General features: G+C 49.1%; 1 protein-coding gene across 1 annotated transcript in view; it reads left to right on the forward strand.

The window, feature by feature from the left end:
• The window catches only part of LOC115471258 (proliferation marker protein Ki-67-like), a gene marked incomplete at its 5' end in the record, with an annotated part of 176303 nt that overhangs the window by 68605 nt on the left and 90611 nt on the right, over positions 1–17087 (forward strand). The window contains 1 exon segment of the mRNA XM_030204959.1: positions 4903–5074. Coding sequence (XP_030060819.1) covers positions 4903–5074 — 172 coding nt within the window.

Here is a 17087-nt window from a genome sequence, read left to right on the forward strand (position 1 = left end):
TAGGGCTACTGGGGTTCGTGAACAATTATCCCAAGTCCCATCTTGTCCCGGTTCAAAAATTGGAGTTCATTGGAGCTCTGTTGGACACACGGATGTCTCGAGCTTATCTTCCCCAGGCAAGGGCAGACGGTCTCCTGACCCTCATGTCCATGGCTCGAGCGTCTCAACAGATACAGCTCGGCAGATGTTGAGACTCTTAGGACACATGGCCTGCACAGTTCATGTACTCCCATGGCACGCCTACATACGAGATCAGCTCAATGGACCCTAGCTTCCCAGTGGTGCCAGGCCACAGGGGATCTAGAAGATGTGATCCATCTGTCCATCGAGTTTTGCAGTTCCCTTCATTGGTGGACCATTCAATCCAATTTGACCTTGGGACGTCCATTCCAAATTCCTCAGCCACAAAAAGTGCTGACGACGGATGCATCCCTCCTGGGGTGGGGAGCTCATGTACATGAACTTCACACTGAAGGAGCTTGGTGCTTCCAGGAAAAGGGTCTTCAGATCCACCTCCTGGAATTACGAACGTTCTGGAACGCTGTCAAGGCTTTCAGAGATCGGCTGTCCAACCAAATCATTCTGATTAAGACTGACAATCAGGTTTCTATGTATTATACCAACAAGCAGGGGGGCACCAGATCTCGCCCTCTGTGTCAGGAAGCTGTCCAGATGTGGCTTTTGGCGCGCTGTCATGGCATGTTGATCCAAGCCACGTGGGAGGTGTAAACAACAGTCTGGCCAATAGGTTGAGCAGAATCATGCAACCTCACAAGTGGTCGCTCAACATGGGCGTTGTCCACAAGATCTTCCAAGCATGGGGCACCCTCTCGGTGGATCTTTTTGCCACTCAGATCAATCACAAAGTCTCTCAATTCTGTTCCAGACTTCAGGCTTACGACAGACTAGCGTCAGATGCCTTTCTCCTACATTGGGGGGGCAGGCCTTCTGTATGCGTATCCTCCAATACCTCTAGTAGGAAAGACTTTGCTGAAACTCATGGAAGACTGCTGAACAATGATCCTAGTTGCTCCCTTCTGGCCTCGTCAGATCTGATTTCTCCTTCTGGAGTTGTCCTCCGAAGAACCGTGGTGATTGGAGTGTTTTCTGACCCTCATCACCCAGAACGAGGGGTCGCTTCTACATTCCAACCTCCAGTCTCTGGCTCTCACGGCCTGGATGTTGAGATCTTAGAAGTTGCCTCGGATCTTTCAGAGAGTATCTCCTGAGTCTTGCTTGCTTCCAGGAAAGATTCCACTAAAAAGAGTTACTTCTTTCTATGGCGGAGGTTTGCCGTCTGGTGTGACAGCAAGGCCCTAGATTCTCGCTCTTGTCCTACACAGACCCTGCTTGAATACCTTCTGCACTTGTCAGAGTCTAGTCTTTAGACCAGCTCCGTAAGAGTTCATCTTAGTGCGATTAGTGCTTTTTAGTACTGTGTGGAAGGTAAGCCTATCTCTGGACAGTCTTTAGTTCGATTCATGAGAGGTTTGCTTTTGTCAAAGCCCCCTGTCAAACCTCCTACAGTGTCATGGGATCTCAACATCGTTCTCACCCAGCTGATGAAAGCTCCTTTTGAGCCACTGAATTCCTGCCATGTGAAGTACTTGACCTGGAAGGTCATTTTCTTGGTGGCTGTTACTTCAACTCGTAGAGTCAGTGAACTTCAGGCCTTGATAGTGCATGCACCTTATATCAAGTTTCATCACAACAGAGTAGTCCGCCGCACGCACCCTAAGTTCCTGCCAAAGGTGGTGTCGGAGTTCCATCAGAACCAGTCAATTGTCTTGCCAACATTCTTTCCCCATCCTTATACCTGCTCTGGTGAAGACAAATTGCACACCTTGGACTGTAAGAGAGCATTGGCCTTTTACGTGGAGCGGAGAAAGCCCTACAGACAGTCCGCCCAGTTGTTTGTTTCTTTTGATCCCAACAGGAGGGGAGTCGCCTTCGGAAAACGCACAATCTCTAATTGGCTAGCGGATTGCATATCCTTTACTTATGCACAAGCTGGGCTGACTCTAGAGGACCATGTCACGGCTCATAATGTCAGAGCCATGGCTGCGTCAGTGGCTCACTTGAAGTCAGCTTCTATTGAAGAGATTTGCAAGGCTGCAACGTGGTCATCAGTCCACACATTCATATCTCACTACTGCCTTCAGCAGGATACCCGACGCGACAGTCGTTTTGGGCAGTCTGTGCTGCAGAATCTGTTCGGGGTTTAGAATCCAACTCCACCCCCCAGGCCCATTTTTCTTCTGTTCCAGGCTGCACTCTCAGTTGTGTTTCTTTTCAGGTCAATCTCTGTTATGTCCTCGCTGTTGCGAGGCCCAATTGACCAATATTCCATTGTTTTGAATGAGCCTGTGTTATGATTCTGCCTGTCTGGCAGGGGAGGGGTGTGGACTTCATTCCTGATTGGCTGTCAGGGTTTGAGCTGATGTCAGTGGGTAATACTTAAGCCTACATGTTCCTGCTTCCCCTGCTTTGGCGTTACGTTTCTTTGTGGCTAAAGCCTTTGCAGTTCTCCGTCAGAACGTTGTTCTTTGCTCTAGTTTTGTATCTGTGTTCCCTGTTCAGGGCTTTCTGTTACTTCCCCTTTGTTTGGGATATCTCGTGGCAGCGTGTGTGTGTGTGTATTCAGCTTGCTGTTTAGTTCCTTTGGGTTCGTTTCTGTCAGCATGTGTGTGAGTAATTAGTTCACTTGCCTCCAGCTGGGCCTTTCCCTCGCTGCTGCAGTTCTCTGTGGGAGGCCAGCTACTTTTACTCAGTGGGGGCGTTGCCCTGTTCTGCCGACTTGGCAGGCTGCTAGTCTGCGGGCCTTCCCTAAGGTTGTTTCTTCGGTTATCTTCCTCCTCCATGTTCCTGTGACTTCTGGTTCAGTAAGTTTAACACCTTGTGTACTGTGTCTCTGCCTTCTGTGTGTTTTAGACGGGATTTTCTTCATCCCTTTTGTATCTTTGTCTCTGGTTTGAGGGCTAGTTTACCTTTTGTTTCCTGTACCTGTCTCTGGCTTTTGTGGCTGTTAGTTGGCTCATTCTCCCTTCTGTCCTGGGGGGTTCCTGGCTGCAGTGTTCTTGTGGCAGCCGGGTCTTCTAGCTATTTTCTCCGCATCGTCCTGTGGTTACAGGGTGCTTCCTGTATTAGTTTTCCTTTTGTGCGCTAATCCCATGGGGGGGGGTGTGGCACCCCGTGCTGGTTCCTTTGGTGTCCTTCCTTGTAATCTGGGGGAGGGGTTCCGTCCTTGGTCTTTGGAGCCTCCGTGGTTGGTTTTTCCTGCGCCCTGTGGCTGGTGTTCAGTGCGCGGCTGGCACCTTGGGTCCCGTGGGGACTCCTGTGTTTCTTTCTTCCCTCCCTGGGTGTGTATTGGTTCCAGTTCGGCCGCGAGGCCCACTTGAATGCCTATTTCCCTTTCTTCCTGAGGTGCTGCGTGTTGGTAGGCTAGGGGTGTTGGATAGCTGGGGTGTGTAGTGGCAGGTCAGTCTGCCCTAGGCCTTGGCCTCTGCTATCAGCAGATCTCGTCCTGGGCTCTAGGGCTCACGACCAATCCAACAGATTACAGCCTGGGTGCTAGGTATACCCCAATCGTGAGAAAAAGCAGCCTGCTTGTCCTCGGAGAAAGTGAAGATAAATACCTGCAGCAGGTATTCTCCGAGGACAGCAGGCTGATTGTTCTCACAAACCCACCCGCCTCCCCTTTGGAGTTGTTCTAGTTCTCTGTTTGCTTTTTATTAAACTGAGGATGACACGCTCGTTCTGCGGGCGGGAAGCTGTTCGCGCATGCGCTGTGTGCTCTCAAGTTTTTTGCTTTGCCTGCAAAGTTTTGCCGGTTTCCTAGGCCGCCGCGGACGTCGACCCAATCGTGAGAACAATCATCCTGCTGTCCTCGGAGAATACTTGCTACAAGTATGCATCTTCACTTTATCAGAATTTGCTTCTATATGGATTCACCTGCTCGTTGAGGAGTTGGTTCCTACAGAATCTATGCCAGACAGCAGGGTGGTAGGAGAGAAAAGAATATCGGGGGGGGGGGGGGGGGGAGGAGAGAACACGGGGTGGCTGGACAGGAAAAGCCGTAGGAGCGCCCGGGGAGGAGGGGAAATGAAGATTGTGCCAATGGAAAGGAGAGCAAGGGAAGGAATGAGATGAGATGCTGCCTATAGAGAGGAAGGAAAAAGAAAAGAGATGGTGCCCATGGAGAGGAAGAGAAAAGAGGTGGTGCCCATAGGGAGGAAGAGAGGCCAAAGGAGGGAGGAGCTGGTACCTGTGGATGAAGGGAAGGAATAGAAAGAAGCCAGGAAGAAAAATGGCAGAAAGTTGAATGGGAAAGAAGTGAAGAAAAGAGGAGAGAAAAGAAATAGTGAGGAGAAGGCCCTGAAAATAGAGATCAGAGCACAGACAGAGGAACAGAACCAGAAACGGAATAAGATTAGAAAAATAAAATCAGCAGACAACACAGGTAAGAGAAATTATTTTATTTTCAGTTTAGTAACAGAAGTAAGGTATGTCAGTTTTGAGAATTTACATCTACATTCTATATTTTGCATTATACAGGTGAAAATGTGAAGGGACACTTTATGCAATTTTTAAAAATCTAATTGCGAGCAACCATGCGATTAAAACTTTTAATCGTGCTGCCCTGTTAAGGTCGGATCTTGTAAACAGCATCACTGTTATAATAATTGACTGATGGTAATTACCCCTGACATTTCATTCTAGTTCTGAATCAATGCGATGTTTGCAAAAACAAAAAGAAAAAAATGTGGGATATAAATGTAACAAAAATAAATAAACTTTTCTTCATGATTGATCAAATGTTGTATGTGATGATTATTTATATCTATGTCCTAAATATTATGAATTCAGTTTCTAAATATTTAATAAGCTCTTTTTTATTTTTAGCAAACTCCACGCAAAATAAAGGATCATATCGGTACAGGCCATGCAGATTCTCCTGCTACAGTAGTGATAGGACGAGCTCATTCAAGACCATTAGGTGTGATTGGCCGAGCTCCATTAGTAATGACAACCTATGCTTTCAAACAAAACATGAACGTAAATGAGAGTTTCACAGGTAAGATAACTTTACGTATATATTTTTACTTCTTGTTAGGAAGTGGTTTGTTTGAAGTATGATAGTAATGGGAGCTTCCAAAGTTGAACATATTTGTGTTGCTTCTGATTTTTCAGTGACAGTATCTTCATAGGAGAGTATTGTCTTTTGGTGTTTGCTATAACTAGTCTGTAGCCTTTATATTCATGTCATTTTATTTGTGTACTTGGGGAATGTATTGGCTAAATTTGAAAAATTGAGAAAAATACTATAGGACTTGCATTAAGGGCTATGATAAAATTCCTAAATTCTGAATTGATCTATTGGCCTAGTAATGCCAATTTCAAAAAGTAGAAGTGACCTATCTGGTCCCTCTTCTCCATTCCCCTACCCCAAGCTTCACATATACGACATACAATACAGTTCGACATTTCTATCCCACAATAGCCCCAAAGGCGTTCACTGCGGTTTATAAACAAGAGGCTAAGCATACCTTGGAAAAATACATTCTTTTGCATCAGCAGATAAATCCAGAAACTAGTGGATTGTGTCCGTTTACCAGCATGAGGAAAAAAAGATCGCTGACTTGAAACTAGCGACATAGGATGTCAATCTACTACTACAAATCATTTCTATAGCGCTACCAGTCGTACGCAGCGCTTCACAATTTAACATGAAGAAAAGACAGTCCCTGCTCAAAAGAGATTACAATCTAAATCCTCTACCCTTCCTCTGGAGTTTTGTGAACTGTCAGCAGGCGGATGGACTTTCTTCCCGTAGCTCCTGGATTCCTCTGTTAGGGGTGCTCCTGTCCTAGGTCTCCTGGTCAGTGGAGCATAGGGGTGCTCTGGCTATACCATGCCAGTTTTAGGTGGCATACCTGGTCACTCCAGGTACCTTTCCCCGTGACTTACCCCTGCCCTGGTCCTCTTTGCTGGCTTCTCTTTGCCTGGCTTGCACTTGGGCTGTTAGTGAAGTTCCTGTTTATTAATAAATAAATAAAAACCCTCCCTAAAGAGATCTGCTAACAGGAAAGAGAGACAAAACAAAACACTGGTGCTTTCAATGAAGAATTGAAGACTGCATCCCCAAGGCTGATTGTGGTTTCTTCCATCCTCATATGCTTTGAGAAAGATCATTGACCGTTGTAATAGATAGTCCATTATGTTTATATCCTTTTGAAGGTGTGGTCGCTAGAATTGCAGATAGTATTTTAAATAAGTTCTCATCAGATATTTATACAAAGATTGTCACATTTTTCCTTGTGATTCCTCTCCCTGTGCATCTAAGCATCCTTGACACTTTTTATGCCTGTTTGGCAATCTTAAGATGATCGTGTAAAATCACTGTTAGATCCTTTTCTTTAGTGCATATAAGTACTTACTTTATTCCCTGGGATTTGTGCAGGCCAAAGGCTTAGTTTGCGAAAACAGATTTTGAGGAGTTGTTTTTTTTTTGTTCTGTTACCTGGCCTCTGAAGGCTTGGGAATGGAGCATAATTAAATCTAAGATCCATATCCAAATTCTTGAATTTCTGGAGCTGAATGACTTTTCCTCCCTGTGCTAAATTTGATCATAATCTAATGCTTTGTGATTATCAATCTTCAATCTCGTTATTCTACCAGCATTTACCCTTTACCCACTTGTTTTTGAGGAAGAAGCTGCATATCATGCACTTTATTGCTGTACTACTCTTTAGGAAATTCTTTGAAAATGCAACTAGAAATGATGGGAGGGCAGCAGAGGAAACAGTGGCAGCATCCTTTGGCCCACATTGATTGTATGGTACAGTACATAGGTTCCATTCCAGCCTTTGGGAGCCAATGGCAGCCTTGGCTCATATCTATAGGAAAGGAGTCAACCTGGGATGGGGAGGGAGGAAAAAGTAGTAGAATCAAACCTAGTAGTGGGAGATGAACATGTGAGGTAGAGTGGTTTTTTTGGGAAAAGAATTTAGACCACAGTTGGTTGGAGGTGGGAAGTACAAGATAATCAGACCTTGTGATGTGCTCTTTATAATACTTCAAGGAAAATAACTCCAGAAAGTTGCTGCCCATAGTCATCTGTTTAGTATATGGCAGTGTTCATGTGTTGAACATACATGACCCGAACTGCATGACACCTGTGTGGACTGAAATGGTTCAATAAATTGTTTTAAATAATATCCATTTATTACAGGTTTAGCTGAGCTTTTTAGCACACCTGTAAATGAAAAACAGAGGCGGAGTTCTCGGCTGTCTCGAGTTCCAAAAAATGCTACCCCAAATCCTTTCTTGGCTGAAGTTCTCAGATGCTTACACCTGAGGAATCAGGTTGGTTGGTTTGTTTTGTTGTTGTTTTTTATACTAGTTTTGAGTACACCTGAGCAGCTGAACTGATAAAAATCACTGGGAGATTCCCTTTCCCAGGTTGCAAGTTAGCTGCTTTGTCCCTGCAATGATACTGATGCTTTTCCTTTACGTTTTTTGTCGAAGTGGCCACTGCTTGATTTATATAGTGTAGATCTCTGCTACATATATTGAATTTTTGGAGCTCTGGGTTTTGAATGAATTTATAAATCAGAAGATGGTGAATGAAAATCTCTAGAAAAGCATACTAGAGGATATGAATACAGAAGATAAGTGTTAGATAACTGAATTTCCCTATCATCAAGCCGATCAATCCATAGACTGGTGGGTTGTGTCCATCTACCAGCAGGTGGAGATAGAGAGCAATCTTTTGCCTCGCTATATGTGGTCATGTGCTGCCGGAAATTCCCCAGTATGTTCTCTATCTAGCAGGTGTGTGGTCGCACAGCAGCAGCTCTGGCTAGGTCTCCAAGCCTAATTGTTTAGGTTTTGTTGAGTACCTGGGGTTGAGGGCTCTTCGTGAGCAAGTGCAAACCTGGTGGTGCCAGGTCCCCCCTTTTCTCCCCCCTCCCGCTGGCTCCGTTAAAAAAAAAAAAAAAACAGAAAAATAGACGTCCTTGAGGGAAAGACGTCCTTGGTTGCAGCTACTCACTGGGACTCCAAATCGTTGCAGCTCGGAGCAAGAAGCAGGTAACTTTACCTTTTCCTAGCGGGCAGGGGGTTCCCCGAACGGTCTCCACGTGGCTATGGCGTCGGATGGCAAGGGCGAGAAAAGACGCTCCCCGGACCGCGTGCGCGCATCTAGCAGGGGGGGGGGGGTTTCAAAGGCAGAGACTCCTTTCTTGGGCGCCTTTTCGGAATCGGGAGAGTTCCCTGGGTTTTCTTCCAGTGCGGCGTTTTTTCCCGCCTTAGGCGCCCATCCCCCGCTGGCCGCCCTCCCGGTTGTGGCCGGCCACGTTGCTCAGTCAGCTCCTTCTTGGGCCGCCCTTGAGGTGGGAGACGTTAATGGTATGGTCGCCCTTGACTCGGGCGATGGTATAAAGTTGGCGAAATTAAAGCACCATTCTTCCTGCGCGGCTCCTTCGTGGAGTGTCGCGGCGGGTGTTATTTTAGATGCGCAGCGCGCCTCTCCCCCGCTTTTGGGAGCGCAGGTTGAGAGTGCCTCTAGGGCCGTGGCCCAGGCTGCAGAAGTGCACAGACTAGGGGGTTTCTCCCCTGAGTTTATTTTACTGCTGCATCAGGCTTTCCTTATGCAAACGCTGCCCCTGCTCCCCTGGCTGATAAGGGTGATGAGGCTTCCATGATCAAGCGCCCTTGGGTGGATCTCCAGGCCCTAGGGGATTCAGTCTCCTCTGATGTGGATGAGGGCAGCATATCTGAGTTCTCCCAAAGGTCCTTAGGGGATTCTGTGGAGGAGACCGATCCCCGCTCGGATGGAGCAGATGACCCCTCTGCAGCGCGGCTTTTTCGCTCAGAGGATTTGCCCAACCTGTTAGTGCAGGCCATGAGCATTCTGAAAATTTCCTCTCCGGAGGAAGGCCCTCTCTCAGCCTCAGCTGGCTCTGCCATTATGCTGGGAACTAAGCGCCCGCCCAGAACCTTCCACGTTCATGAAGCCATGCAGACTTTAATTTCGGCTCAATGGAATGCCCCTGAAGCGAGCCTTAAGGTAGCCAGAGCCATGTCCCGTCTGTACCCTCTGCCTGAGGGTGAACGGGAGGCCTTTCTCTGGTCTACAGTAGACTCTTTAATCACTGCGGTGACTAAGAAGACGGCTCTGCTGGTGGAAGGTGGCACTGCCCTGAAGGACGCTCAGGACAGGAGATTGGAGGCGGCCGTCCTGAGTTTGCAAGCCTCGGTTTGCGGCTCCTATGTGGCTAGGGCATGCCTGATCGTTTTGCAGCGGAATTCCACCTCGGATTCTTCCTTGAGGGCAGACTGGCCGGCCCTGGAGTCGGACCTGGCCTACTTGGCGGACTTGCTGTATGATGTCTTGAGAGCCTCGGCTAAAGGTATGGCTCAGGCAGTTTCTGCCCAGCGGTGGCTGTGGCTTAAGCACTGGTCGGCTGACTATGCCTCAAAATCTCGCCTAGCCAAGTTGGCTTTTAAAGGCAAGCTGCTCTTTGGGGACCAGCTGGACAAGATCATGACTGAGCTCGGCACATTTAAGGGCAAGAGGTTGCCGGAGGTCAGGACTCGGGCCGGCAGTGCTCGCCCCGGTCCCTCCAAGGGCCGATTTCAGGAAGCCCGTCGGTATCGCCCAGGCAAGTCGGCCTCCTCTTCCTCCTCTTCTTTAAAGCGGAACTTCTCCCCCAAGCAGCATTCCTTTCGCAGGGACCGCCGTCCCGGAGGTTTTTCCTCCGGCCCTCCCCCAGGGTCTCATACCCAGTGACGGGGCCCTGGTCCATGCCCCAGAGCAGATCGGAGGACGGCTATCCTCGTTTCTGGGCGAGTGGACCAGGGTAACTTCAGACGCTTGGGTTCTGGAAGTCATCAGAGACGGCTACAAGCTAGAGTTCTGCCGGCTCCTAAGAGACGGGTTCGTAAACCCTCCCTGCAAGTCTCCAGTCAAAGCGGCTGCAGTACAGCAGACCTTGGACAACTTGCTCCGCCTGGGCGCGGTGGTCCCAGTGCCAGTAGATCAACTTGGCAAGGGACGTTACTCCATTTACTTCGTGGTGCCAAAGAAGGGAGGTGCTGTGAGGCCTATCCTCGACCTCAAAGGAGTCAATCGGGCTTTAAAGGTACGGCACTTCTGGATGGAGACTCTCCGCTCCGTAATAGCTGCGGTGAAAAAGGGAGAATTCCTGGCATCCCTGGACATCAAGGAAGCTTACTTACGTATTCCCATCTGGCCGCCTCATCAGCGCTTTCTGCGCTTTGCAGTACTGGGCCGACACTTCCAGTTCAGAGCCCTCCCATTGGGGTTGGCTACGGCTCCGCGGACCTTCTCCAAAGTAATGGTGGTCATCGCGGCTTACCTCCGCAAGGAGGGAGTGCAAATTCATCCCTATCTGGACGACTGGCTGATCCGAGCCCCTTCCTATGCGGAGTGCGGGAGAGCTACAGACAGGGTCATTGCTCTTCTGAGCTCCCTGGGATGGATCATCAACTGGGAGAAAAGCCAGCTGCGCCGGACTCAGTCCCTGGAGTATCTGGGCGTTCGATTCGACACCCAAGTGGGCAGTGTTGCTGCCGGACAACCGGAGTGTCAAGCTTCAGGTCAGGTGGACCAGTTCCTAACCTCCTCTACTCTTCGGGCTTGGGACTATATGCAGCTGTTGGGCTCCATGACGGCCACGATGGAGGTAGTGCCCTGGGCCAGGGCTCATATGAGACCACTACAGCACTCTCTTCTGCGGCAGTGGACTCCAGTCTCAGAGGATTACGCTATTTGCCTTCCTTTGGATCCAGCGGCACGAAAGGCACAGAGTTGGTGGCTGAGGCCAGGCAAGCTGTCCGCAAGAATGCCTCTTACGACCCCGGAGTGGGTTGTCGTCACGACGGACGCCTGCTTGACGGGCTGGGGAGCCCACTGCCTGGGACGGGACAGTGCAGGGGCTCTGGTCTCCTGCAGAGACGAAATGGTCCATCAACCTCCTGCAACTCCTAGCCATCCGGTTGGCGCTTCTAGAGTTTCTCCTGGTACTGGTGCTGAGGCCTGTGCGGGTCCTGTCAGACAATGCCACGGCTGTGGCCTATGTCAATCGCCAGGGAGGTACCAGGAGCGCGCCCCTCTAGCCAAGGAGGCCATGAAGCTATGCCTGTGGGCGGAAGCGAATCTGGATCAGCTGTCGGCGGCCCACATTGCGGGAGTCATGAATGTCAAGGCGGACTTTCTCAGTCGCCATACCTTGGATCCCGGAGAGTGGCAACTGTCTGCTCGGGCGTTCTTGGACATCACGAAGCGCTGGGGCCGGCCGAGCCTAGATCTGATGGCGTCCTCGGCCAAGTGCTGCGTTTTTTCAGCAGAGGACGGGACCCTCGATCTCTGGGAGTCGATGCTCTTCTCCAGCAGTGGCCGGCACAGGAGCTTCTCTATGTGTTCCCGCCCTGGCCCATGATGGGCAGGGTGCTAGGCCAGGTGGCAAAGCATCCGGGCCGGGTGATCCTGGTGGGTCCAGATTGGCCCAGACGTCCCTGGTATGCAAACTTAATCAGGCTCTCAGTGGACGGCCCTCTGAGGCTGCCAGCGAGGCGGGGCCTCTTGCATCAGGGTCCCGTGGTGATGGAGGATCTCTCCGCCTTTGGTCTTACGGCCTGGCTCTTGAGCGGAAGCGGCTGAGGAAGAAGGGCTTCTCAGACAAGGTCATCGCCACTATGCTGAGAGTGAGGAAGCGCTCTACTTCTACCACTTACGCCAGGGTTTGGCGTACCTTTGCGTCGTGGTGCGAGGCAGGCTCTGTATCGCCCTTCACTGCTCCAATATCTTCAGTGTTGGCATTCCTGCAAGAGGGGCTGGAGAAAGGCCTGTCGCTCAGTTCGCTGAAAGTCCAGGTAGCGGCTCTAGCTTGCTTCAGGAGCCGTCTGAAGGGTGCTTCCCTGGCTTCGCAGCCAGATGTGGTGCGCTTTCTCAAAGGAGTTAATCACCTGCGCCCTCCTCTGAACTCGATAGTGCCTACGGGGAATTTCAATCTGGTGCTACGGGCCTTGCAGAAGTCGCTCTTCGAGCCCTTGCCAAGGGCATCGCTGAAGGACCTGACGTTGAAAGCGGTCTTCCTAGTGGCTATCACCTCAGCCAGAAGAGTTTCCGAGCTCCAGGCGCTCTCATGTAGAGAGCCGTTCCTGCGATTCACTGAGGCAGAAGTGTCGATTCGCCCAGTGCCTTCCTTCCTGCCCAAGATTGTTTCTCTATTCCATGTGAATCAGCAGCTTTGCCTACCCTCCTTTCGTAGGGAGGATTACCCAGAGGAGTACCCTGCGCTCAAATACCTGGATGTTAGACGGGTCATCATCAGATACTTGGAAGTGACCAATGATTTCCAGAAGTCTGATCACCTGTTCGTGCTGTTCGCAGGCCCTCGTAAGGGCCTGCAGGCATCTAAGCCTACGGTGGCACGTTGGGTCGAGGAGACGATCGCGGCAGCTTATGTGGCCGCAGGGAAGATTCCGCCTATTCAGCTGAAGGCACACTCTACTAGAGCACAAGCAGCCTCGATGGCGGAGTCCAGATCTGTCTCCTTGGAAGAGATTTGCAGAGCGGCTACTTGGTCTTCGGCTCATACCTTCTCACGACATTACCGCTTGGATGTGGCTGCTCGGGCCAAGGCCCAGTTTGGTGCTTCAGTGTTGAGTTCAGGGATTTCCATGTCCCGCCCTGGGTGAGTACTGCTTCGGTACATCCCACCAGTCTATGGATTGATCGGCTTGATGATAGGGAAGGTAAAATTATGTATCATACCTGATAATTTTCTTTCCCTTAATCATAGCTGATCAATCCATAGACCCTCCCAGATATCTGTATTGTTTGTATTCTGGTTATATTTCAGGTTCAAGTTCAGTTTTCAGTTCGTGTTCACGAGGACTTCATATTCAAGTTCTTCCAATTGAAGTTTCTGCGAGTTGAGACGATTTTGTGTTACAGTGAGCTGCTGTTTCCTCTCGCCCCGTTTCGACGGTGGCTGGATTGATAACTAAATTATGCCGGCGCTCCCTCCCGCTTCATGCAGCTGTAGGGTAGCTTTGTAACCCTCCCGCTTAGGCGATGTTAGGGTAAGCCAGCTCCTCCCGCAGTTGCGGTAGCAGGATAGGCCAGTTCCCCCCGCATCGGCAGGTGTGATTTCCCGCCCCGGCGGTGGTGCGCTGGAATATTTCCCCTCCCCCATTTCGGCGGTGGTGAGCTGGGCAGAGTGTCCCTTTGAGGGCGTAATTCTCTAAGTGCTGAGTCCTGCGGATGGAGCTTTGATATCGACATACTGGGGAATTTCCGGCAGCACATGACCACATATAGGGAGGCAAAAGATTGCTCTCTATCTCCACCTGCTGGTAGATGGACACAACCCACCAGTCTATGGATTGATCGGCTATGATTAAGGGAAAGAAAATTATCAGGTATGATACATAATTTTACCTTCACAGACCTTGAGCGACATAAATTTCTTCTAATTTTACTTGCAACAATTACTTCGTCACATATGACAACCAAATTGGAAAAAATTGAAAAATTTCTATATGTTTACTGCTGGGATCTAAATCAAAGTGTATTCCATAACAATGCACGTAACTTAATTGGCTTAAGCCAATCAGCATTGTTAGCAGTTAACAAGCATCAATGAGCACTAATTGGCAATAATTAGAATTTATGCACATAATGCAAAGAGGTGGGAAAATGTGGGATAGAAATGCAACAAATAAAAAAAAAAACTCGCTAAGCATATGCTGTTAACTCACTGCGTCTAAATTCTAATGCACACATCCAAAAAAGAACATGGTTTTGTTCATGGAAAATGGGTGTTGCCAAATTTAAGTGCAATGTTATAGAATATGGCCCAGTTCGTGTAAATCTACGTGCAGGGATTTACGCCACGTTTTCGTTAGTGTAAATGGATGTCCATAGTTTTAGGTGCTGGGATATCAGCGAAGCGTATTCTGTATACCACGCCTAAATCTTATAGAATACACCTGGGTGAAAATGATTTCCGCGTGGATTTTACAGGCGCCATATATAGAATCTCCCCTTTAGGGACCAGCCTATTAACTATGGTCTGGTCATGTGTCCCAACATATTTAATAGCTATATCCATAGTCATGCTGAGCATTAGCCTTGCCCTTGCTTTTTAAATTTGGGTTTGGTTTGAGATTGGTGCAGTTTATATTTTTGCTGAGCAAAAATATAAACTGCACCAATCTCAAACCAAACCCAAATTTAAAACAGATCTTTCTTGTGACACCAATAGTATAGAGACAAAGCAACAGCCTACCAGCTGGCCAATGTATCGCTGTCTCACAAGAGGTGCTTTCTGGAGCACGGTTCTGTTAGGCACCCAGAGCCACCATTTCAGGGCTGTTTGTATTTTTTTCCTTGGAATTGGGTCTTTACTCCCAGCCTGTGTGAAGACTTCCTTATTAAAGGGGACCCTCTATCAGCTTTTTTGAGTTCTGGTAGCCCAGACTGTTTGTAGATGCCACTTTGGCTGTCTAGGTCTCTGAGTGGGAGAAGTTTCTTCAGAGCCATTTCTGTTAAGTCACCAGTCTTTCTCCGGAATGCTAAATTTAGACATCTAGTAGACCTAATTTATTTTTATCTGAACCTTAGGCTCTTAGGCAGTCCAGGAATATCCTGCTGTTTCCAAGCAGAAGTAAGAATTAGGCATCTAGCTGCTAAAATGTAATGCATGAGCCACCGTTTTCAAACGAAGTGGTCCAAAGTTTGGCAAGCAGGCTATCAGTTTTACCCAAGTGTATTCCAACATTATATTGTATCTATCTCATTATTTGCTCCCAAAAGAGCTGTGCTTTGGGACATGACAACTAAACATGTAAGTCCCCTGCCTTCCACAGTTGCGCCAACACAGATCACTACCATGCCCATATGTAACAATTAATTTAACTGGTGTATAGTACTATTGATAAGCAATTTACATCCGATCTCCACCATATTATTAGCAATCGATTCCTGCAGAAGGTTCATTTGATAGTTTCGTAACCTACCCCAAGTATGCCTTCCCAGATGAGTGTATACTTCATGGGGTGAGGTGTTTCTCCGAGGACAAGCAGGCTGCTTGTTCTCACATGTGGGTCGATGTCCGCTTTGGCCCAGGAATAGGCATTTTGCAAGCAAAATATTTAAAAAGTTTTACCAGTCTTCTGATGTGCATGTTCAGACTGATTTCCCGCCCATCGCGTGAGCACTTCTCTTCAGTTTTTCTTTCTCTGCGTTGAGGTGCAGCAGCGTTCGTTTCTGCTCCTCTTCAGGCCCAGGAAGAGTCTTTACTAATTGCGAGTTCATTCGCTTCTATTTCTTTAATTTTTTTCTTACAAGATAAAAACAATATGTATGTATGTGTGTGTGTATGTATATATGTGTGTGTATGTGTGTGTGTATATAAGATTACCGTAGTTTCCTTTAAGTTTTTTCACCTATTTTAAGTTTTCTTTCTTTTTCGTCGCGACCGGCCTTTAGACCACGCGGTCGGGTTCTCCCCTTTTCTCTTTTGTGCCTTTTTCTGTTTTTAGGCACAATTGCGTCTTTTGATTTCGCTGAAGCCATTTTTCCTTCCATGTCATCAAAGACTCCCAGCGCTTCAAGCGTTGTACTCGGTGCAACCGGACTATCTCGGGCACCAATATCCACGCCTGGTGTATTCAGTGCCTTGGGCCTGATCATAGCCCAGCCGCTTGTATTCTGTGTCTTCGTATAAAGAAACGGACCCAAGCGTCTCGAGAGGCCCAACAAGAAAAACCTTTTGGGGCTCAGTCTGGTCCATCGACTTCGGTACCGAGGTCGTCGGCGTCAACATTGAAGGGAGCATCGACGTAGGAGAGAGATGTAATAGCTGCTATGAGACCAACTCGTGCTGGGAGCAGTGAGGCGTCGAGTGGATTTCCACCTACCTCGAGGCTTCCTGTTATACAGGCCCCCCAGGACCGGCCTTTGTCAGACCCGGCCCCGAGGAGGCATGAGGATTCCACGTCCTCGGTACCGAGGAGTCTCGATGACGGGTGTTGAGCAAAGGCTAAGAAGCACCGTCGTCATTGTCCGACACACGGTACCAGGAGCTCCGGGACGTTGAGAGAGTCGGCACCCGTGAAGCGTCTGTGCCGAGAGGATCGCTCCCCCTCGATACAGGAGGTGCCAATGCTTCAGTCTCCTAGCAGCACAATGCCTGCTCCCGAGCTTCCACGGATTCTTACACCGCCTATCCCACAGCCTTCTCCGATGGCGGCTCTCAACGAGCGCATCTGGGCCTTGTTTCCAGAACTTCTGGAGGGACTGCTACATCAGCTTCGGTGTCGGGGGTGCTTGCGCCTTCTGTACTGCCTACTGCAGCGGCATCTGGCCCTTTACCTTTGGTGAGGTCCCCGTCCGTGATGCCACCTGCGGCATCGACTTCGGCTGCCACCCAGGTCGATTCCCCTTCGACATCGGTGGAGGGATTTTTGCCGCAGTCGAACAGGGCATCGACCACTCAACATTGCCATAGAGTACATCGCTCCTCGGCGTTGAGGCAGGTCCAGTGTCGAAGCACCTTAACTCTGGTTTTATCCGACACTGAGCAGGAGTGTTCGTGGGAGTCAGATGAGGATCCCAGGAACTTTTCTTCTGATGAGTCCTTTGGGATTTCCTCTGATCTTCCCCTCCGCTAGAAAGGAGACTGTTTCCACCAGAGAGTCTGTTCCTCTTTTGTCCGGGAAATGGCTACGGCTATTCCCTTTCCTGTGGAGGTTGAGGTCCACAGTGAACCTGGGTTGATGAGGTCTCAGTTACCCCACAATTCCATGGTGGTGGACTCCACCCTCAAGAGAGCCAGGAGTACTAGAGATTATGCTTCGGCGTCCCCAGGCAGAGAAGCTAGGACTCTTAATTCTTTTGGGAAGAAGACGTATCAGGCCGCTATGCTCGTTGCCAAGATACAGTCGTACCAGCTCTTCACGAGCGTACACTTGCGGGACTCGATACATCAACTGTCCAGCTTGGTTGATGCACTCCCTACGGAGCTGGCCGAGCCTTTTCGCCAGGTGGTCAG

Source organism: Microcaecilia unicolor, chromosome 5 (assembly GCF_901765095.1).
Source record: "Microcaecilia unicolor chromosome 5, aMicUni1.1, whole genome shotgun sequence".
NCBI classification, from domain to species: Eukaryota; Metazoa; Chordata; class Amphibia; order Gymnophiona; family Siphonopidae; genus Microcaecilia; species Microcaecilia unicolor.